Source organism: Eptatretus burgeri, chromosome 6 (assembly GCF_056783735.1).
Source record: "Eptatretus burgeri isolate ZD-2024b chromosome 6, Ebu_testis_v1, whole genome shotgun sequence".
In the NCBI taxonomy this organism is placed as follows: domain Eukaryota; kingdom Metazoa; phylum Chordata; class Myxini; order Myxiniformes; family Myxinidae; genus Eptatretus; species Eptatretus burgeri.
This window is the reverse complement of record NC_140966.1, coordinates 57,125,247-57,148,814: the sequence shown is the minus strand read 5'-3', so window position 1 is coordinate 57,148,814 and position 23,568 is coordinate 57,125,247. Positions and strand designations below refer to the sequence as shown.

Genomic DNA, 23,568 nt, shown 5'->3' with positions numbered 1-23,568 from the left:
CCAGCTCTCACAAACCTGTTAGTTTTGTCTTTAAGAAGCCCTCCCATTCTCCACTCATTACCTGTATTAACTGCACCTGTTTGAACTCGTTATCTGCATAAAAGACAGCTGTCCACACTCAATCAGACTCCAACCTCTCCACAATGGGCAAGACCAGAGAACTGTCTAAGGACATCAGGGACAAAATTGTAGACTTGCACAAGGCTGGGATGGGCTACAGGACAAGAGGCAATCAGCTTGGTGAGAAGGCAACAACTGTTGGCGCAATTATTAGAAAATGGAAGAAGTTCAAGATAACAGTCAATCTCCCTCGGTCTGGGGCTCTATGCAAGATCTCACCTCGTGGAGCCTCAATGACATGAGAACGGTGAGGGATCAGCCCAGAACTACACGGCAGCACCTGGTCAATGACCTGAAGAGAGCTGGGACCACAGTATCAAAGAAAACCATAAGTAACACACTACGTCCTCATGGATTAAAATCCTGCAGCGCACACAAGGTCCCTCTGCTCAAGCCAGCATATGTCCAGGCCCGTCTGAAGTTTGCCAATGACCATCTGGATGATCCAGAGGAGGAATGGGAGAAGGTCATGTGGTCTGATGAGACCAAAATAGAGCTTTTTGGTTTAAGCTCCACTCGCCATGTTTGGAGGAAGAAGAAGGATGAGTACATCCCCAAGAACACCATCCCAACCGTGAAGCATGGAGGTGGAAACATCATTCTTTGGGGATGCTTTTCTGCAAAGGGGACAGGACGACTGCACCGTATTGAGGGGAGGATGGATGGGGCCATGTATCGCGAGATCTTGGCCAACAACCTCCTTCCCTCAACAAGAGCATTGAAGATGGGGCATGGCTGGGTCTTCCAGCATGACAATGACCCGAAACACACAGCCAGGGCAACTAAGGAGTGGCTCCTTAAGAAGCATCTCAAGGTCCTGGAGTGGCCTAGCCAGTCTCCAGAACTGAACCCAATAGAAAATCTTTGGAGGGAGCTGAAAGTCTGTGTTGCCCAGCGACAGCCCTGAAACCTGAAGGATCTGGAGAAGATCTGTATGGAGGAGTGGGCCAAAATCCCTGCTGCAGTCTGTGCAAACCTGGTTAAGAACTACATGAAACGTTTGATCTCTGTAATTGCAAACAAAGGTTTCTGTACCAAATATTAAGTTCTTTTATATAAATTAAGTTATTAAATATTAATATTAAGTTCTGTTTTTCTGATGTATCAAATACTTATTTCATGCAATAAAATGCAAACTAATTATTTAAAAGTCATACAATGTGATTTTCAGGATTTTTGTTTTAGATTCCGTCTTTCACAGTTGAAGTTTACCTATGATAAAAATTACAGACCTCTACGTGCTTTGTAAGTGGGAAAACCTGCAAAATCGGCAGTGTCAAATACTCGTTTTCCCCGCTATTTACATATATATATATATATATATATATATATATATATATATATATATATATATATATATATATATATATATATATATATATATATATATATATATATATATATATATATGTATGTTGTTCGTCTCAGCTGCTCCCGTTAGGGGTTCGCCACAGTGGATCATCCGTTATGATCCGCATACTGATTTGGCATAGGTTTTACGCCGGATGCCCTTCCTGACGCAACCCTGGTCGCCTCTTACGACACAGGGATAAGGATTGGGTTTCGTCATGATTCTGGGCTGCCCTCTACCCTCTCATATTGTGGCCCAGTGCAGAGCGCCCGTCCTCAAGCAATCCTCCAACCCAAGCCTCCGAGTAGCCGGATTACAGGCGCACACCACTACGCCTGGTTTACATATGTATGTGTGTATATATATGTATATGTATATGTATATATATATATATATATATATATATATATATATATATATATATATTGTGACGTTCACGGGAGTTGAACAGTCCCGCCAACGTAGAATGAGCCAAAACGATGGAGGCGGTTTATTTATTTATAACCCAAACATGGCGGTTCTAATCACTCTACCGCAAACGGGACGAGGAAGGTGGCACGAGTCGCTTTTCACTGAGTTGATGATGTTTATTTGTTTTTATTATTAACCAGAAATAACAAGACTCGGCAAGAAGAGGGATCCGGGGCGATTCGACGGGATGGTGTGGGATCGGGCGTGGGGAAAAGCAGACAATTCCAATGAATATACAATTCTCAAACCCTCTAAGGGGCCAAGTACACACACACACACACACACACACACACACACACACACACACACACACACACACACACACACACACACACACACACACACACACACACACACACACACACACACACACACACACACACACACACACACACAAAACGTAGCTACTTCTGGTGGTCAGGCTGGACCGTGGTGTGGACGCAACTGTCCCTGGATCAGCGTCGGACGAGCTGGCCTTGCTCTCGTCAGGGGGGGGCAGGAGAAACTGTGGTGCTGTCGACCTCCTGGTCCTGGCCCAAGTCCGCTCACAGCCGCCAGGGAACCAGTTCTGGCGCCAAATTGCGAGCAGGAGAGGGAGGCAGGTCCGCCCGCCGTTCGACCCCGTACTCCAAGTCAGCAGAACCCCAGAGCCAACCAAGGTGAGGCACGAGGCTCAGCAAGGCTCCAAGACACGATGAAGAACACGATCGAATCAGCACAACAACAAGTATGCTTCCCGTGCAACAGCCTCCACACCAAAAAAACACGATCTTTTTGTCCCGATCTTCTTCCTCTTTTTTTTCGACCCCGAACAGAACCTTTTTATCCTCCTGTCCTCGTCACTTCCAATCGAGCCGTTTATTGGCCCACCGCCGTCGCCTTCCGCCAATCGTGATCACGGGGCGGAGCCATCCGCTGCACTGTCCTGTGACGTCACGGCCAGTCTCCAGAGAATACCAAAAGGGGTTTACGCAGACACACTTACCCTATTCCGTGTCCCTATCTAATTACGTGACAATTATCATTTCCCCCCTTGAAGAAATGAACATTTACTAGACAACTTATCACCACTGAATTGCTACTTATTACATCGAGATCCTGGTAAACTCGAACAGCATGGCATACCTAATTAAACATCCTAATTACCCTTTGAATGCATACCCCCCCCTCAAACGTAACAATATATATATATATATGTATATATACATATATGTATGTATGTATAAAAACCGTCAAAAAATATCCTTCTCCGAAACGGCTCGACAGATTGAGACAAAACTTTACAGGTATGGTCTCCTAACCATGAGGAACAAAACATTTCCACCTTATAACATCATAGGTCACATGGTTTGGCAGCCATATTAGATTTACCCTAAAACCTTTAAAAACCTCTCCAGAACAGCTGAACAAATTGAGGGGAAATTTCACACGTTTCCCAAGCCTTGAGGATACCAGGGTATTCATGAATAATTGATAGGTTACATGGTCTGGCAGCCATACTGAATTGAACAAAATCTTAAACAAATTATTTCTCTTGAACTACTTCATCGTTCTTTGTGAAGCTTCACAATTGTGATATAGTAATGATGGGGAATATATGTTTTAAATTTCAACCTGATTGCTCACATGGCCTTGCAGCCAAAATTATTAATTTTTTTGAATCTGGGTTCTTTTTATTTTTTATTTTTGGAAAAAGTCTCGCTGGCTGTGTCTGGATGGGTTTGAGTGTAGAGGAGTAGCAGCTGAAATGCGATTCCTATTCCAGTTCCTCCTGATGACTTCATCTTTGTTTTTTGCTTGTTTGGGTTCCTTCTGATTACTCCAATGCAGTACTGTACCTATTTGGTCTTCCATTTGATTTGAATTGAATTAATTTTAATCTCATTCTAAATTCAATTGACTATTAATAATAAACGTCATAGATCAGGGTCAGGTGTCCGATCAAAGCGGGATGTCTTGGTACCCGGTCATCACTGCCAGCAGTTCTAATTATGTCCCTTATTAATTACGTAACATACCAGTACACAAAACTACACAAACACCATACAAAATAAGTCCTGGCAAGGGTCTGCAATCTTCGATTGTTCTTTCTTGTTGATGTATGTATTGATTACTAACATAGGCCTCCTTAATGCAGTCATTTTGATTCCAGATTTAGCTATGTAGCACTACAATTCATACATTTATGGACAATCGGGCATATTTTGCAAAATTGGTATAAAGTGTGTACATCTTGTATTCCAAAATAGGTCACTACTTGGTTAACAAAAAAACAAAAAAAATCACATTATAAAATGTCATCCAGGCTGATTGTGATGGGTAAAGGTCAAAGATAACCAACCCCTGGCCTCGAGGACAGCTTCTCATGTTTACGTACCCCTGGGATGATTTTTGAAGTTCTTTTGAGATTATTCTCAGAGACGATATTGTCCATACGAAGAATTTTAATATCCTTGAAATTTACAAACTTAATTTCCCTACTTTTTGTGTCCACACTCTTGCTCGTGCTATGTTGTCCTTTTGTTTTGTGATACGGGTTTTTTTTTTTAATTTTTTGGAAATAGAGCTCATGATTTGCTATTACTTATTGTCGTAGGACAGTTTATTACCAGATGAGACATCGATTGATCGCCAGAATCGCTGAAAACAGCCATTGCATCACTGGTTATGATCTAAAATCAGGTGCTTTTTTGCATTCTGTTTTGGTAAGCGGAAAAAAAACGGAACAAATAATTTTGCTGGCAACATGGTTACTCCAGAAAAACCAAGTGTAGTAGTCACCACATGTACACAGAAACAAACACATGAACTGCACTTTTGTAGACTTTTTGAAACATCGTCATCTGAAGTGAATTGTTGGCCTTAAAAATAGTGATATTGGGGATATTTCCGAGGTGTTAAATGTCATTAGGGTTTTATACATGAGCGAGGCTCATGGAAGAGCAAGTTTAAATTTACAATAGGGTAGTGGGACAAAGATAACCTTCATTCTTGGATTTCTGATTTCCTCCACTCATGCAGTCAACATGTTGTCATCTATGGAACCCTCTCCAAGTGGAGGCTGGAGTGTTCCCAAAGGCGGTGTTCAAGCCCACTCTCGTTCCTCATTTATATTGATGACCTCTCCATTACTTCGGAAAACCCTCTTCCTTTTTGCAGATATCTCCACTGCAATACCCCCATCCCTCTGCAAAGAAAACTCAGCTGTCTCTCTCTCTCTGTCTCTCTCTGTCTCTCTCTCTGTCTCTCTCTCTGTCTCTCTCTGTCTCTCTCTGTCTCTCTCTGTCTCTCTCTGTCTCTCTCTGTCTCTCTCTGTCTCTCTCTGTCTGTCTCTGTCTGTCTGTCTCTGTCTGTCTGTCTCTGTCTGTCTGTCTCTGTCTGTCTCTGTCTGTCTCTGTCTGTCTCTGTCTGTCTCTGTCTGTCTGTCTCTTTGTCTATCTCTTTGTCTGTCTCTGTCTCTTTGTCTGTCTCTGTCTCTGTCTCTTTGTCTGTCTCTGTCTCTTTGTCTGTCTCTGTCTCTTTGTCTGTCTCTGTCTCTTTGTCTGTCTCTGTCTCTTTGTCTGTCTCTGTCTCTTTGTCTGTCTCTGTCTCTTTCTGTCTGTCTCTGTCTCTTTCTGTCTGTCTGTCTCTTTGTCTCTTTCTGTCTGTCTGTCTCTTTGTCTCTTTCTGTCTGTCTGTCTCTTTGTCTCTTTCTGTCTCTTTGTCTCGGTCTGTCTGTCTCTTTCTGTCTGGCTCTTTGTCTGTCTCTCTCTGTCTCTTTGTCTCTCTCTCTGTCTCTCTCTTTCTCTTTGTCTGTCTCTGTCTCTTTGTCTGTCTCTGTCTCTTTGTCTGTCTCTGTCTCTTTGTCTGTCTCTGTCTCTTTGTCTGTCTCTGTCTCTTTGTCTGTCTCTGTCTCTTTGTCTGTCTCTGTCTCTTTGTCTGTCTCTGTCTCTTTGTCTGTCTCTGTCTCTTTGTCTGTCTCTGTCTCTTTGTCTGTCTCTGTCTCTTTGTCTGTCTCTTTGTCTCTTTCTGTCTGTCTGTCTCTTTGTCTCTTTCTGTCTGTCTGTCTCTTTGTCTCTTTCTGTCTGTCTCTTTGTCTCTTTCTGTCTGTCTGTCTCTTTGTCTCTTTCTGTCTCTTTGTCTCTGTCTGTCTGTCTCTTTCTGTCTGTCTCTTTCTGTCTGTCTCTTTGTCTCTGTCTCTTTGTCTCTGTCTCTTTCTGTCTGTCTCTTTGTCTCTTTCTGTCTGTCTGTCTCTTTCTGTCTGTCTGTCTCTTTCTGTCTGTCTGTCTGTCTCTTTCTGTCTGTCTGTCTCTTTCTGTCTGTCTGTCTCTTTCTGTCTGTCTCTCTTTCTCTCTCCTCCTTTCCCCTGATCTGGAAATCAGACTCTGGTGTCTGGTCCTTCAATGTCTGTCTGTCCCGAGCATAGCTCCGTGGGTTTTGATCCGATCCTGACAAAATTTTGGTGGGAGGTTTATATCATGATCTCGTTGTGTTTTCCTGAAAATGGACGTGGTGCGCCCATTATGGGCGGAGCCACGCCCAAAAAACGTGTTTTTAGGGGGTTGCCGATTTCAATTTGCATCTTCTCCAAGGGGGTTTGTCGAATCTGACAGGGGTTTCGGTATTTGGTTCACCCAATGGCACCTGCATAGCCCCACGGAGCTCGATTTTTTTTTTTTTTTTTTTTTTTTTTTTTTTTTTTTTCATTTTCATCCCAAGGTCAAGGTCACGAACTTAGAAAATTGCGAATTGTGTTTTTAGGGGGTTGCCGATTTCAATTTGCATCTTCTCCTAGGGGCTTTGTCGAATCTGACAGGGGTTTCGGTATTTGGTTCACCCAATGGCACCTGCATAGCCCCACGGAGCTCGATTTTTCATTTTCGTGTCAAGGTCACAAGGTCACGAACTTAGAAAATTGCGAATTTTGACATAAAAAATTTTCTTCTCTGAGGGGTTTATCGAATCTGGCAGGGGTTTCGGTATTTGGTTAGCCCAATGGCACCTGCATAGCCCCACGGAGCTCAATTTTTCATTTTCGTCACAAGGCAAGGTCACAAGGTCACAAACTTAGAAAATTTCGAATTTTGACATAAAAATCATACGACCGCCCAAACTTTGAGAGCTAGGGTGAGAATATTTTTATGCATAATCTTGAGGTCATTCCCCACCTAAAGTCTTGAAACCATTTTGCTCTATCTCAAACACCTTGCCCGTGGCGCGCCCTTCAAGTTTGTTTTTACGCTGATTTCATTAAAGTATGGGTAATCCGTGGAGTGTGAAATGCCATATAGCCTATCTGACGTTATATTGTTCCTGGAATGTTCCAGAGGAAGTTTTGCACCAAAGGTCATAATCCTTGACTGTTGACCTTTAAAGTTCACAAAGGTCAAATTTTCAAAGTTGTGGGAATCGAACCGGGTTTTTGACCTTCGACGAACTAACTCCATTAAGCTATAGCACGTATCCTGTTTCCTTATTTTAATGTCCACAACATTGTTTTGTGACCTTTAAAGGTTATGCAAAGGTCAAATTTTTTAAGTTGTTGAACGAAACCGGGTTTTCGACATTTTGCAGCTAATAAGCTGTCACTCGTACCACATCATGTTGATCATTTTTATAACTTGGTCAAAAATTATCACATTGTCTCATCCTTGACTTCTGAAACAATCTATACTGAACAAAAATATAAACGCACCAAGCGATTGTTACTATTTTACCTCGAACTCATTAATACTAAATCTTCACAACAATTTGGTTATAGAATCCATGACAATTGAGCATTAAATTTCGAAGAGTTCCTTGAGAATTCTGGCGACAGTCTTTGCGCTACAACAGCCGACACAACCGAGGTGTCACTGTCAGAGTTCACACAGTCAGTAGCGGGTGTTGGCCTCCCTCAAGCTTGGCCTCCCTCAAGCGGTTACGCACCGTCTGGGCTGAAATGCGCCTGTTATGCAGCCCGACAGTCTCATCGGCAGTCCTCGTGGCCGGTCGGAGTCGATCCCGGAGATGTTGCAGCCTCATGTGACGATCCTGACCGGCGGTGGTCACACGTGGTCGCCGGGCATGTGGGCGGTTCACGGTGCTTCCAGTCTCTCTGAGGCGCGTTCTCAGGCGGCTAATGGTGGAGTGGTGGACACTGAAGTGTGCTGCAACGGCCCGTACTGACGTCCCAGCATTCAGCATGCCAATGGCACGCTCCCTCAAGATTTGTGACATCTGTGGCATGTTGACATTTGGCACCAGTCCACATTTTGGGGAGGCCTTTTATAGGGCAAGCTATAGGGAGTGTTTGTGTCCTGGTCACGCTCACTGACCATCACTCTGTCAAGCCCCATGGTGCTCATGGGAAGGATTACTCAACGTGTGAGTCCACACACTCAGAGTGGTCAATTTCAATAGGAACATCTGTCTTGAGCAAAACAAAGGAACCATTGCTCAAACATATCATCGGTTTGACCATTTTCCCATAATGGCAATCTTGACTTAGATATTTAGGTTGGTGCGTTTATATTTTTGTTCAGTATACATCGTCAAATACCGCGCGTGAACCATCGTCGTCTTCAGACGTGTTTAATTTAAAACTCTCTCAAAATTATTGGAATCTCCCGTGATGAGGCCGAAGCACAAGATCTGTTGCCCTTGCATCGCAGGCAGGTCAGTGGTCTCTCTGTTTTCAAACATCGATTCTACATCGTTGCTCTCTGTCCTCTGACCTTCCACAGCAACTCCAGGATGCATGCATTCTTCCGTTAACCCCTTCTGTTTACACTTTCAATATGCAGACTGACTGCACATCTCAGCTCTTTTATTCCTCACTTCTCACATCTATTGAACTACCTTCCAGACTCTTCCAGTTGTTCTGACTGACTCATTCCTTCCGTACTTCATGCAAGCAGTGCACCGCCACATCGTGTCAACCCCCTTCTTGACCCACGATGTTTATTACCCCCATTAACCTTTCCTAACTCGAGCATTTTACTTGCTAATTTCAGTTTCCCCTCTTTTTCCTCTCCTCTCTTTCTTGTTCATTCATCCCCTTGATGTTTGTCTGACTGTCTGTTATAGCCTGTTCTTCTATGAGCCTCACTCCTGTAAATAAAAGTATTTACCATTGAATAATACCCTCTCTCCAGACCTGTGTATGCAACAAATTTATCCTGCAAATAATTTCCTTCATGCAGAGGCTTGAATCCATGCTCTTTTGAAGACCTGTATTGGAAAACATTAAATAATTCTAAATATAAAGCAGTATAATTTCAAGGATTTGACACTTATTTTTTGTTTTGGGACTGGATCATTAAGATAATTTTCAAATCTGCTTTTAAATTCTCACATGGTGAGGGGTCAAGATGATCCACGTGGCTTTCAGACGGCTCGGCCACACACCGTAGGAAGGCATATTGAAGCAACTCATCATCAGCAGATGTTGTGTGCCCGATCAATGAGTCTATTTGACATTTGGATAAATTCTTCGAAATAGAACAGCAAGGGAAATGGAGATGTCAAATAACAGTACAACACCTGGCAACAAAGGTGTAAAATCCTCAAGCAAAACCATCTCTGACATACTATATCCAACAGCGCTTCATGTGCTGCCTTTTATCCCCTCGTTACATGTGTAACCGAACTTTTAAATGATGGATATCCCAATATTTTTTGCATATTCCCGTGTCCTCCCCAGCCCTCATTTTTCTCCACATCCATTATTTTTCCATGTCTTCCTCTATTTTGTCCTTCAACCCTGCTTTTGGTGTGTTCCCTCCCCTCTCTTTCTGCTGTTCCTTTTGTTTTGTCATGTCCTGATCCATTCGGTGTTTTTGTTCCTCCACAAGGCTCAACTCTTTGTACAAAAATGAACAATATTATTTGAATGCATAGGATGTTAGATGAGGATGAGAGGGAGGGGGAGAGGGTAGGGGAGAATGATCTATCAAATAGCTGAAGACAGGTCTGAGTACATTAAGGATGTAAAGGGAGAGGTAGTAACCAAGGATGGAGATGGTAGCTTGCTGACAAAAAGGGAAGCAGTGTGAAGGTATGAGAAGGCTACTTAAAGAGGTTGTTGAGCAAGGGAGGCAACAACGATTAGCTGCAGCTACCACGATGTAGAGAGAAAAGTAGAAGTAGTGTTGATTATGGAGACTGAGGTGCAGACAACGTTCAAGAGTATGAAGAAGGGGGTGTGCCAGGCATTGATTAAGTGTGGTGGGAGAGATGAGAGGCTGGCAAATATGTATATAAGAGAAGGTAAGATTTTGGAGTTGTGGAGGACCAATCAAATTGTGCTAATATGGAAGAGGAAGAGAGACTACAACATCCAGGGAAGTACCAAAGCATCATGCTTCTAAGTCGTGTTATGAAGCTACTAGAGAGGACTCTGGATGAGATGATATGAAAGAGTATAGAACAGGAGGTAGGTGAAAAACGACAAAAGTTCATAAACTTGGAAAAGGGACGATGGATGGTGGGTTTACACTGAGATAGTTCGTGGAGAAGAGGCTGGAGATGCAAGAGGATATAGCACTAAGATATGTGGACCTTGAGAAGAATTGAAACAAAAGGTAGGACTGTAAAAGATCTGTACGAGGGACTGAATGGAAGAGTAGTGTTTCGACTGTGGATGTCGGAGTTCCGAGTTAATATTAGTTTGGGGGTAGAGAGGCACACTCAACCCATCAATGGTCATTATGATGATGATGAAGCTAATCGGCCTGAGGTTCAGCATAAAATACATTCTCAGGAAGATACTGCATGCAGATTATCTGGTGATGGTAATGGAGAGAAAGCAGGAAATGCAAGAAATGCTGAAGGAGTGGAAGTAGTCGTTCAAGAAGCATGGATTGAGGATGAGCCTAAACCAGACTGGTGATGTGGGTCGGGCAGCAGAGAAAATCATTTAACATGAGGCTAGAGGGGAAGGAGATTGGACAGGGGAATAGCTTTGTGTACCTTGGTGTAATGGTAACTGGAGGTAGTCATTTGGAGGTAGAGGTGTAGAGGAGGGCACAAGGGGTGTGAATGCATGGGGGGGGGGGGTTGTGGCAGACAAAGTCCTGAGTTTGTGTGTAATGCTGGCATGCCTACACAGTCTGAAGACAATGGCATTGACGGAGTAGGCAACAACAGAGGCTGCATGTTTGTGAAGACTGGGTCAGGAGGATTGTGGGAGTTAAGAGGGTGGATAGGAGGATGGACGAACTGAGGAAGGAGATTTGTGTGCAGACGAGTTTGTTAGGGGGATTAGTGAATAATTGGGCTGGGCACTTGGTGCAGATGAAGATCAGTCATCAAAAGAGAGCAAGCAAGTGGAAAGAGGGAGAGAGGAGGAGAAAGGGATAGACCATGGTTAATATGAGGAAGACTGTGTGTGAAGAGGGATGTCAGAAAGGTGGAGGTGGAGAGAGTGAAATAGCTGTTAATAGAAGGTAGTGGAGGAGTATTGTGAATAAGGCAGAGCCTCACATGGCCATTCAGCAGATCCTTGCAACTTGGTGCCAAACATAGTTCATTAGTACATTGGGCATTTATTGATGTGGATAATGAAAATGTTTTTTTGTCGAGATCAAATTTTTCTTTACCCTTCACAGCCTTTGTCCTTGGAGATAATTAATATGGTACCATTTTTAACTATGCAAGACCACTTATTTGGGAGGAGATGCCAAACTGACACACAGCCATTGTATCTTATTATATAGATGTACTAGTAAAGGTGCCCGTCTTGGACGGGCGTCACTGGCAACATATGGTAAAAGACAGATAGCATGAATGTATTTTAAACAATATATTATATCATTTTTATCCATTGATTAAGCCTGGTGTTGGCTTAGTGGTTAGGGTGGTGGCTTGGGATCCCAGGGTCCTGAGTTCAAGCCCCGTTGGCTGCTGAATTAACACCAGGGGGTTGACTCAGCCTGTCATCCTTCCGAGGTCGGTGAAATGAGTACCAGTGTACTGGTCCCAGTGTATGCCCTGGTTAGAATAGGTGTACCATATCCCTGTGTGTCATAAGAGGCGACCAGGGTTGGCGTCAGGAAGGGCATCCGGCCATAAAAACATTGCCTCAAGAAAAAGCCAACCCCTGCACAGCAGGGAAAAATGGCTGTAAAAACGGTCATTTTATTTTTTTATCCATTGATTATTATCATTCAGGTTTTCCCCTTCGACTGTCCCGCAGTAGCTCCACTTCGATGACATTACCACATAGTGTAGTGACTACACAACGTGTACCATTCGTGAGTTCCGGAGGATCCATAGAGTGCATTAAAATTAAAGGGCACCCTACTTTAAAGTGATCCAAAAGGCCAGATCAGTTTCGTCTACATATTCATATCTTGTAGATTTTAGCTGATTCTGAAACTGTTAACAGCATGTCGATCGGATGGTTCTGTGATTTTCTACGGTAGTAAACAGAAGTAAGACTTAAGCCTGTACGCCACTATGCGGAGACCCGAGGACCTAATATTTCACAACAAACTAAAACTCACAAAATTTGAAGATATTTTAAATAAACAATTTATTATAATATCAATTAAATATCATTTTTATCCATTGATAATATGAATTGTTCTGTACAGCTATCGTTGTTCTCCTGGGATCTGCACATCCATCCACGATCTATGTTCTAATGAAGTGCAGTAGGAATAATAAAAACAGCACCGTGCGGGAGTGTAGGTAATCTCTCCAAAGCTCTCGGAAAGCCTTAAAATGCATCACGATCGGTTTGATTGTGAACAGTTATACGGACGGACATCGAGACCGGTTTCATTAGGTCATCATGAAGGTACCGCTTGATATTACGCATTGAAAAAGAGATATGAATACTCAAGTGAGTTTATTATATGTCTATGGTTGATGGCTTATTGACAGCTCAATAACATGAGCAATTTACTATGGCGTATAGTGATTAATAATAACATACTCTACAAAAGGTTTTACGAACTCATCTTAGTGGTCCTCTAAAAAATGGGAAACATTTTTATTTCTTTTTTGTGCAATAATTCCTCCCATTTTGCAAATGGAGAACATGAACTGTTTAACTACCATAATCATCAAAACGAATTTTGAGGGGCCTCTTAAGGAAGACAATAATATCGTTACTATATGTGTCAAAGCTTGTTTGATTTCATGCAGTAACAAAAATCTGATGGTGAAACAAAGAAAGGGGCATGCCGAAATATTAATATAGATATCCTAATTACATCATGTTGTTGTGAGCTAATAATTATATGCTTCATGTCTGTTCTGCAAGCACTGCACCTTTCATGCATCACACACATCTATGCATGCTTTCTGGTCACCTGCATCAAGACCAATGATTGTGGTCCATTTGGCGGGATATGCTCACTGCCGCTTTCCTCGGAACACTCCCTTGTAGGCCATGGTCGATGAGTGAGATGACTCATTTATCTGTTTTGTGCTTCTCCATTTGTGACACCTGGAACAGCAGAAGGTAGTCTTATATCAAGTAAGACTAAAAAAAAAATGACCATTTTTACAGCCATTTTTCCCTGCTGTGCAGGGGTTTGGCTTTTTCTTGAGGCAATGTTTTTTTATGGCCGGATGCCCTTCCTGACGCCAACCCTGGTCGCCTCTTACGACACAGGGATATGGTACACCTATTCTAACCGGGGCATACACCGGGACCAGTACACTGGCACTCATTTCGCCGACCTCGGAAGGATGACAGGCTGAGTCAACCCCCTGGTGTTAATTCAGCAGCCAACGGGACTTGAACTCAGGACCCTGGGATCCCAAGCCACCATCCTAGCCATTAAGCCAACACCAGGCTTATATCAAGTAAGACTATGATGTAAATACTCATAAAGCCTCACTTTAATCAGTCATAATATTAAATCTAAATAGATTGCAATAATTTGTCTCCTTCATATTCATGTTAGAACAAGCAATACATTCATACTTATTCTTGGACGTTAATTTTATTTCTAACTGTGACTGGAAACTAGGATTGTCATAGCAGGAATTGACTGCTGGCATTAATCACTTTGAGTTGTCTTGTATCAGCATAAAGTGTTGTCAGCATTCTTTGTTGATGTCATACTGTTTCTTTTTCTTCATCTCCCACCTCCCTTTCCCCATCTTCTACAGCAAGCAGCAGATCATGTCAACGTTTCTTCCGAAGAATTGTACACGTTTTCTCCTCTTGGTTTTAAACTCAAACACCCTGCAGACTCACAGTCAAGTCTGGTCACCATGTGAGAACTGGGAAACAAAACTGGAAGGGGTGCAATGCTGCCATATCTTGTTGCCTTCTCCGTAGTTGAAACAGATAAGGTCCATGGAAACTGCTGTATTCTATTCTTAATGACGGCTTTCAAAAAAGTTTGATTATGATAAATTGGCGAAATTGCAGTGGTCGTTAAGAAAATATGACACGCACTGACTATGATAATTACCGTAAAGTTAAACACTGCTTTTGATCATCCATTTCTACAGCAATGTACATTTTGCTTCTCTACAAGACATCTGGATAGCTGCTAAGCTGAATAGCCTTGGATGATTGAACTACAATTCCATTTGGAGCAATTTAGGTACAGAGATGCCAAATGTCAACAGAAACGCAGAAACAATTAAACCACCAAATTTAAATTGTGAAGCCGCAGAATTGTATTTGTTTTATCAAATTATAGCAGGATTCCTGGTGTTGCCCGGTGCTGTTATCATCCTGTTATCATTTTGAAGAAATTAAATTTTCTCTTTTTATCTTGTTTTTTTTTGTAGGGGCTTAACACACTTTCCAACACCCATGAAGGAAAGGGGTCAGAGATCATTTGATAATACCTTTCACACAGAAACAAAGGCTTAGGCACTACAGAGCAATTTAAATAAAATAAATAAATCCAACTCTTTATTTTCAAATTTTTCTTTTTTTGCCTAAACCACACCCCCGCACTCACTGATGAACCTCTGGAAGTTTGAAGATCTGTTTTGGCCATCTCTGAGAAAATGACCACACACACACACACACACACACACACACACACACACACACACACACACACACACACACACACACACACACACACACACACACACACACACACACACACACACACACACACGTCTCTCTTGTAATTTAGATAATGTACACATTATACTTGCAGGTTCTAATTTGCACCTCTGAGTATGGCTGTCGTGCCTGTTTAGTTGTTCTGGGGTGTCTGTTGTATACCAACAAAGGAAACAAAGTGACCTGGCCATAACATCAGTAAGTAAACTGCACTTCTTTTTGATAAAGGCATCAAACTCTGCGCGAAGGCCATGCAGCGTACAATCCTAATGACGCAAGTTGTCGGTGATGTCTGAAGACCTGATGCTCACACTTAGCATTGAATATGTGTATGAGAAATGTTTTGAATAACTCCATGAAATGAAGTCCAGCAATGGACCTCTCCTTGGAGAAAGCATTTTCCAGGTGCAGATATTTCCATCATTTTCGATAACATTCAACTGCTACCTCTCCCATGTCACTTAAAAAAAATTTTCAAAAGGATGCAGTGGAATAAGATGCTGATGAATGAAACGAGGGCCACACTTTCCATGCTCTTTCAGAATCTTTCTCTGCATTTCTTTCTCCATTATTCTGCTTCAGGCTTTGTGACGCAGGACAAATGCCAGAAAGTCATATTTATGTGGCATCTTGACTGTCTGCTGATTTTCATATTTATTTTTATCTGCAAGCTGATTGACTGTCTTCATTTTCAACTTGATGTTCGCACTGTGCTCATGCACCTCCAGCAGGGATGAGGGCAGCAACAAAATATAAGACCTAAAAAAAAATAGGCCGAATGTGGACCATTACCATTTACTTGCGTTTCTATCCACATAAGCTCAACAAGAGCATCAAAGGTGTATCGAAGCACATTTACAGTGCACTAGGTAGCAGACGCATGGCACAATGTATTGAGCATGGCCTAGATCCAGGAATATTATCGTGGAACCACTCATTACACTAATACCAGGAAGGAGCTGCTATCCTTCAAAAGTGATTCTCAAGAGTCTTGCATCCAAAAGTTTTTGGAGTCGGATGCATTTGGGGTGGACGAGTCCCAGAGTTTACGGTTGCCCAACAGTACCTCGCCTAACAAATGTAGCACCAATCTCTCATTCTTCACTCCAGTTGCAAAGCAGCAGTGGGCGGCAACAGTGAGTTGTCTGTGAACGACGACAACTAAACAACCAAGATATCAATAAAGACCTTGGTTAACTGTCATCCGTCTTTTGAAACGACCGTGACACCGTCTCCCAAGTATGACGTGTTTGTAAATGAGAGTGTGCATTGAAAATAAATCACCAATGTCAAAAGAAACACTGAGACATCCTCATTAATATATTATAAAAACGTCAAGCTACCATTGTCTTTATTGTCTGTCATCAGTACCGGACAGTCATCACATGAGACACTAATTTGTGGTGTCATGCACACGAGTGTTCTCAGTGATAGTCTACTCTACCGCACTCAAATACACCCAAGTCTTCAGTTTTCTTCCAACACATTTTACATTAATCAATTCTTGTTGTATTCTCAAAATGCTTATTAAATAGAGCATAATATAGCATGCACGCTACTTCATAAAGCATTTCAAATTCAGACACTGGGATCAATAAACTTTCTTTGTCATCCATCGTCATGACATGTGACACGGTTCTCTTGTGATATAATTTCAATTTGGTGCCCTCGGTTGGACGTTAAAGGAGCATCCTGTCTGCCAGCATTTGTTGGTGGACGTTAAAGATCCCATGGTGTCCTCTGCGAAGATAGGCGAACTATCGCCGGCACCATGGCCAAATTCCAAATTCCTGCCTTAACCAGCTAAGGGCATTTCATCAGTGGCACCACCGTGCCCTCAGCCAAAGATACTATCCCACAGCCTTGTGCTGCAAATGAAGGAAGAAGAATCTTGATTTAGTTACCTTTACCCAGGCCAGGCTCTAGTCAAGTCTTTCAAGACTGAGTGAGAACATTTGCAAATTGGCCATGGGGAATGCTCATTACAAAGGGTACACAAAAGGATGTGGTGATTATTTATTAATAAATTATTTTGTTTTCTGATTTATTTTTCAATCATTACAGTTGCTTGTGCTTCTCTTTCACATTTATTGGAAATAAATTCCAACATATGTTAACTTCTTTTATAAATGTTTGTTCACTTGAAATCCAGTACATAAGGACACCATTCACTCTCAAAACATAAATGTATGACATTCACATGGATAGAAAAAAAAAAAGTCAGTTAATTATTGATTTTTCTTCTTCTTCTGTTTCCCAGATTTGTAATCTGGAACACTATGATGGGGACTTCACTTTTGAGCATCCCATGGGGAACAATGCAGGTTTGCTTCTTTCTATGTCTGGATAATATTTTTGTTTTCTAAATTTATTCAGCAAGGTATGATTACTGATGGTGATGGATATAATATTTCAATTAATGAAACAAGGAATCTTTGTTTGTAGACTGTTGCTGAGGCAAGCTGGAAGGTTTCAGTAGACCAGAAGAGAGTCCTTAATACCTGAAAATGTAGAACTAGAAGGAATGTTGAAAATACAGTATTTTATGTTCAGGGAGAAACAGCCATAACAAAAGTAACAAAATCTTGATTTGAAAAATTAGTGGGAAATTTTCTCAACTGTTGGATGGTATATATGCTTTTTAAAAAGTTAACAAAATCCAAGTCTTAAACTGAATATTCATGCTACAAAATGTCTTTAATTTTTGTCCAAGAATCTCAAGTTGCACACATTCATTGTATTATGTGGTGTGGGTGTGTGTGCGTTCACCTGCAGTCTGGTTTCACCATGGGTATTATTCTGATCTTTGTGGTGGGGTTGATAATGTTGTACAGTGCCTATCGTGTCCTGCAGTCCCCCAAGGAAATTGGTGAGTTACCTATGCTACCTATCGCTTCATCTTCCTTCTCAATTTTCTTTACATATTTGTTGCAAATACAGTGGTGCCCCCAGAATCCGAATTTAATTCGTTCCAAGAGGCTGTTCGGATTCCAAAAAGTTCGGATTCCAAAACTATTTTCCCAATAAGAAATAATGGAAAGTGAATTAATCCGTTCCTGGACCCCAAGAAAACCCACTTTCAAGACACTTTCAACTGAAATTACCCATGTTTAAGGTAAAATAAGATGAGCAAATGACCTTTTCTGAGTCATGAATCTTTTTCCAAGCCTGGGGGATGAGCAGGAGCGTTGTCGCTTCTTCCATCAGTCTGGATGCAGCTCCGGCCTATCAGTGGCCATTGGGATCCAAAACGTAAACTGTTCAGCCTGGTGGAGGAATGTAATTAACCATGAAGCATCAAATGGTGTTTTATATCCCAGTACACTCTGTGGAGACACAAATGTGCCGTTTTCACCTCACGGTTCCACGGGAGAGAATCAAGAGGTGAAGCGATTTGGGTGACGCAGCATGACGTCACTACCATGCTCGTGAAAAAAAAACGTTGAGTTCGTTAAAGCCGATTCATCAGAGGGTTCATTGAATGAGTTCGCTTCACGACGGGTTTTTGCGCTTTTATCGCTTTATTTTTTTCAGAATCCTACACACGGTCGATTTCGGCAGCTCGAACATGGCAGCGGGATCAGACACACGCGTACCGCTCTCATGCTTAGCGATAAGTTCTTTCTTCAACTCGATTGTCGTTCTCACGGACTTCCTCTTATTCCTATTTGCTTCACTGCTCTTTTTGGGTGCCATGCTGAATGCACAAGGGTGATAATTGAAAAAAAAATGCACAAATCAAGGTGAAAACACGAGGTAAAGTAGCGATCGACACACGAGAGATGCTTTCACGAGTACTTCCACCGACGAACTGAAAACAAAGCGCGAAGATGCGGGTCGAACAGGCGGGGGAGACGCGTGAACAAACATGAACGCTACGTTGTGTTCGGTTTTCGAAAATGTGTTCGGTTTTTAGGGCAAAATTTTCTCAAAAAATTGTTCGGATTCCAATTTGTTCAAACAATGGGGCGTTCGGATTCTGGGGGCACCACGGTACAGTATTTGGGTCTTTTTGCATATTAGTAGAGTACCCGCCCGACTGGTGATCTTGTTCAAAGCATGCAACACGTTCTTCTGACGCATACCTTTATTTGGGCGGTGTATAGACAACTGATAGCTCTGTATACGCAAAAAATAATAACAACCCATGTTAGGTGTATGAAGCAAAAACATACCTACTGCTTATAATTCAAAACACCTCACTACACTGGAAAACGTGGGGACAGGAATACTGAACTGTAAATGGAGAAGACTTGTAATACCCTCTCCCACCTTGAGGTGGCGCTACATGAGTGCACATTGACATAGAGAATTTGCATCCTCCCCCCCCCCCAATGACCACCGGTAAATATAAAAACACCCCCTTCCATTAATTGGCGTCATGCTGATCCTATGTAGCAAGTCTGGATGTAATCGGCCCAGAACTGTAGGAGTGGCACGACAAACAAACACACAAACACTGGTTCGTAAATTTTAGTTAGGATTATGTGCAGAGTCAGGAAAGTGAGTGTCTCAAGACTGGGGAGGGGAGGGACAAAAATTGCACCATTTTTACATGCATTTATTATTTAGATGCCCCCCTTTAAAAGCTGTTAATCACATGGAGAACTTTGAGAATGCAATACTGACAAAACGATCATGAATTGACAGGACGACGCAAAGGTAGCACACTTACCGATGAGCTGTATAGCCTGTGTTTATTACCAGCCAAACAAAAAATTGTCAGATTGGTGTTTCACAGGCAAGGCTTTGCCATCACAAAGTACGCCATCCCTTATATCTTGGTTTTTCAAACCCGGGGGCGCGACCCCAAATGGGGTCGCCGAGCAAATTTTGTGGGGTCGCGGGCGTCTGCTTGCAGCGAAAAAAAATTGTCTATTTTCGATCGGTGTTCGCTTTTACGGGATGTAATATAAACGGTTCGTTCAAAGTATGGGAACCGGCACAACATGACACTTAGAATGGGATCCAGCCGATGCACGGGCTCACTGAAAGGCAGTTCATTTTGGCGGGAAGTTAGTGGTTGCGTTTCGATCGTTAGATACGACTAAGCATAGGGATGCCACTGGTATTGTTGGTGTCTAGTAATTTTGTCTGTCCCCCTACATCATTAATCACTTTGTCCCCCTACGTCATTACGTTTGTGATATCCCGGAACAAATTACGCGATGACGTAATTTGCTTTCACACCTTCTTCTGAGACGTGTACGTAATGTCGTTAGAACGTACGATTTGTCTTACAAGCCGCCATCTTATTGTTTTGTCAGGCCTTGTAGGCCGGAATATTCATGAGGCCTGATCGTCTCATTGACGAGTAAGGAAAAGGGGAGAGCAGAGGTTGAGAGAGTTGCAAGAAGGAAAGCTATTATAACAAGGAGTGCAAAGGGCGCCGCGGTGAGGGCGCTAAGTGCCGGACTCTGAGCCTTAACCCAGGTCCAACGCCATTTTCTCGTCAGTTAAAAAAAAAAAGTTTCTTCATGAGTTTAATGTTCAGTGAATTCTGGAAACTTTTGTTTTGTTGCGTGTCGATCTTTAGATACGACTAAGCATGGGGATGCCACTGGTATTTTTTTGATTTATAATAAAATGTATGAAAGTATGACTGGAATGATTGTTATGAGAACACATTTGCTTTATGTATAATTAAAGTCAGTCGCATTTAATAATAAAAAAAAATTAAAAACCATTGAATTTGATGTTGTTATCCTGCATTACATGTCACTCACTCTATGATCTTAATCCCCCAACACTAATTAATCAAAACCTTGTCTTAGATACAGATTCCTGTTTTCACATCTATGTTGCATCATAAACACACAATGGCTCGACACGCAATGCATGGACTTCCACTTGTTTGATCCACGGCCTCTCAGACTCAGACTCTGACTCTATCATTAATGTCTATTCACGTCTCCACATACGACTCGAGACCTTATTTGTGATGGCAGCACCGGCCACCAGCAAATCTCGAGAACGTTCTTACCAGGATAAATTTCAGGACCTTGGATTTTATTACGTAGTGGATAAAAATGGGGCACAGAGGCCTCAGTGTGTGATTTGTTTCAAAGTGCTTTCTACGGAGTCTATGAAACAGAATAAGTTGCAGAGGCATTTGACTACAAAACATGCACCTTATCAGGATAAGGAGAGAGCGTTCTTTGAGAGGAAACTTCTTGCACCCAAGAATACGCGTCTTGACAGAGAGGGTACATGCCATCAGATCAATTCTTGGGCATTAGAGGCCTCGTATCGAGTGTCGCTCCATGTTGCCAAGACTAAAAATCTTCACTCCATTGCGGAAGAACTCGTGCTGCCATGTGCAAAGGGCATGGTATCTCTGATGGTTGGAGATTAAGCGGCGAAGAAACTGGCAGTTATACCCCTCTCTGACAACACCATCCAATACAGAATTGAAGATATGAGTCTGGACGTAACAGCTCAGGTCGTACAGAAGATTAAGGAATTGCCGTGGCCCGCCATACAGTTGGACGAGTCCACTTATATCGCATTGTACGCGCAACTCATCATCTGGGTCCGCTTCATCAATGCTGATAACTTTGTCGATGAGCCTGTGCTCATCAAACCATTGGAGGCCACCACCAAAGGCGAGGACATTTTTGGGAAAGTAGAGCAGTTTTATCGTGACCATGATCTGGGCTTCGGAAAGTTGCTCGGTTCTACAACAGACGGCGCGCCAGCAATGTTAGGAGTGCGTTCTGGATTCAAGGCTAAATTGCTTGAGGTGGCTCCTCAGACCTCCATGGTACACTGCATGATTCACCGAGAAGCGCTCGCCTCTCGTACTTTGCCAGAAACCTTGCAGAGCGTGCTCTAAGAAGTCGTAAAAATGGTGAATCACATCAAATCAAGTGCCCTCAAAACTAGGTTATTCAGGCTATTCTGCCAGGAGATGGACCCTGACCATAAGATTTTGCTATTCTACACTCAAGTCAGATGGTTATCTTGAGGAAACCTTCTTCTACGTGTTTACGAGCTCAAAGATGAACTGAAGGAGTTCCTACGCACACAAGTTCCTCTTGGCTGTCAGAACTGTGCTATCTCGTTGACATCTTTGAACGTCTCAATGTCCTCAACCGCTCTTTCCAAGGCAAAGATGCCAACCTCATGATTTTTCACGACAAAATGAGCGGATTTCTGGCGACTCTAAAATTACTGGCAGACAAAGCAGCTGTTAAGCACTTCAGCCTTTTCCCCCGTCTGGTGGAGCATCTAACGACCTGCCAGTACGATGATACTGAGCTCGACAGTCTTTCTGGGGAGATAGCACGTCACCTTCGGTCGCTCATTGAACAGTTCGAGCACTATTTCCCTGAGCTGGATGCGCAGTCCTTTTCTGTGGTTCGGGACCCTTTCACGGCTCCACTGGACTCGATTGCTGATGAAGATGATACAGCACAGGAAGAGCTTGTACAGCTCCAGCAGGATTCAGGAGCGCAGGCTCTTGCGCGGACAAATTCGTTGTCGACATTCTGGTGCAAAATGCTGCCGTCGTACCCGACCCTGTCAGGGCGCGCGATTAAGGTTCTCATGCCATATCCTTCATCATACTCTTGTGAGCAGTCGTACTCCACCATGGTGGTGATTAAAACAAAGTACAGAAATCGCCTAGAAATGGAGCATGAGATGATACTGGCATTGTCATCTACTTCTCCACGAATAGAGAAGTTGGTTTGTGACAAACAGGCTCATCCTTCTCACTGATATATCTAAATGTCATTCGGATTAAACTTCTGAAACATTCAACTGTACCATTTGGATACTGTCGGCTATTCTCCGTTTACTCGTCTATGAAAACATGACAATGGTGAATAAAGTAAACAGTAAATGTTCTTGTGTCATATGAAATCTTATCTTGTATATTATGAATTGGGTTTTGAATCTTTTGGGTCACGCGATGGAGATAGGTTCTGTAATTGGGTCGCCACTAAAAAAAAGTTTGAAAACCACTGCCTTGTATGAATGTTAAACTGGGAGTCCCGTCTGCCAGCATTAGTTTATGGTCGTAAAATATCCCACAATGACTTTCATCGAGAACAAAGAGAGCTATCGCCGGCTCCCTGAACAAATTAAAATTTCTGATTTGACTGACTGCAGGAACAGCAATGGTTAACCACGTGGCACAGTCATTGCAATGAGTGCTTTGGCAGCAAGGTACGGATACAAGAAAAAGAAGTACAACAAGATATGGACATTGTTGCTGTGTTGAAAACTTTTTGAAAAATTAAGGTCATAAAATTGTATTCATTGGAAAATAACTTTGAAGATAATGCATAAGTTGTCCAAGATTGCTGCAGAATTTCTCAATGTGGCTGACATAAGTATAATTGTATCATCAAACAGCAGGAAACACGCACGAATACGAGTTCACAGACGTGTGTGCATGGTACTTTGGGCGCCCGGGCCGTGGACTGGTTTTGGCCTTTTCTATGATTGCCATTTGTGGTGCACTCATCGTTTATTGGGTCCTCATGTCCAACTTTCTCTATAACACAGGAAAGTACATCTTCGGTGAGTGCTTTGACCTTTTTGACCTTCTGTGTTCGAGGCATTTTCTTTGTTTTATGATTGCCAAGTTGAAGCTGTTATGATGATAATG

At 42.4% G+C, this 23,568-nt stretch overlaps 1 protein-coding gene across 5 annotated transcripts in view; it reads left to right on the top strand.

Moving 5' to 3' along the window:
* Positions 1–23,568, top strand: part of SLC38A9 (solute carrier family 38 member 9) — a 144,490-nt gene that overhangs the window by 80,946 nt on the left and 39,976 nt on the right. For 4 of the 5 annotated variants that reach the window (XM_085885159.1, XM_085885160.1, XM_085885161.1 and 1 more), the window contains 4 exons: positions 14,030–14,136; positions 17,212–17,275; positions 17,727–17,820; positions 23,313–23,480. In XM_085885159.1, the coding sequence (XP_085741285.1) occupies positions 14,030–14,136; positions 17,212–17,275; positions 17,727–17,820; positions 23,313–23,480 (433 nt within the window). The remainder of the gene's footprint in view (positions 1–14,029; positions 14,137–17,211; positions 17,276–17,726; positions 17,821–23,312; positions 23,481–23,568) is intronic. The other variant, XM_085885162.1, reaches the window with a different exon arrangement.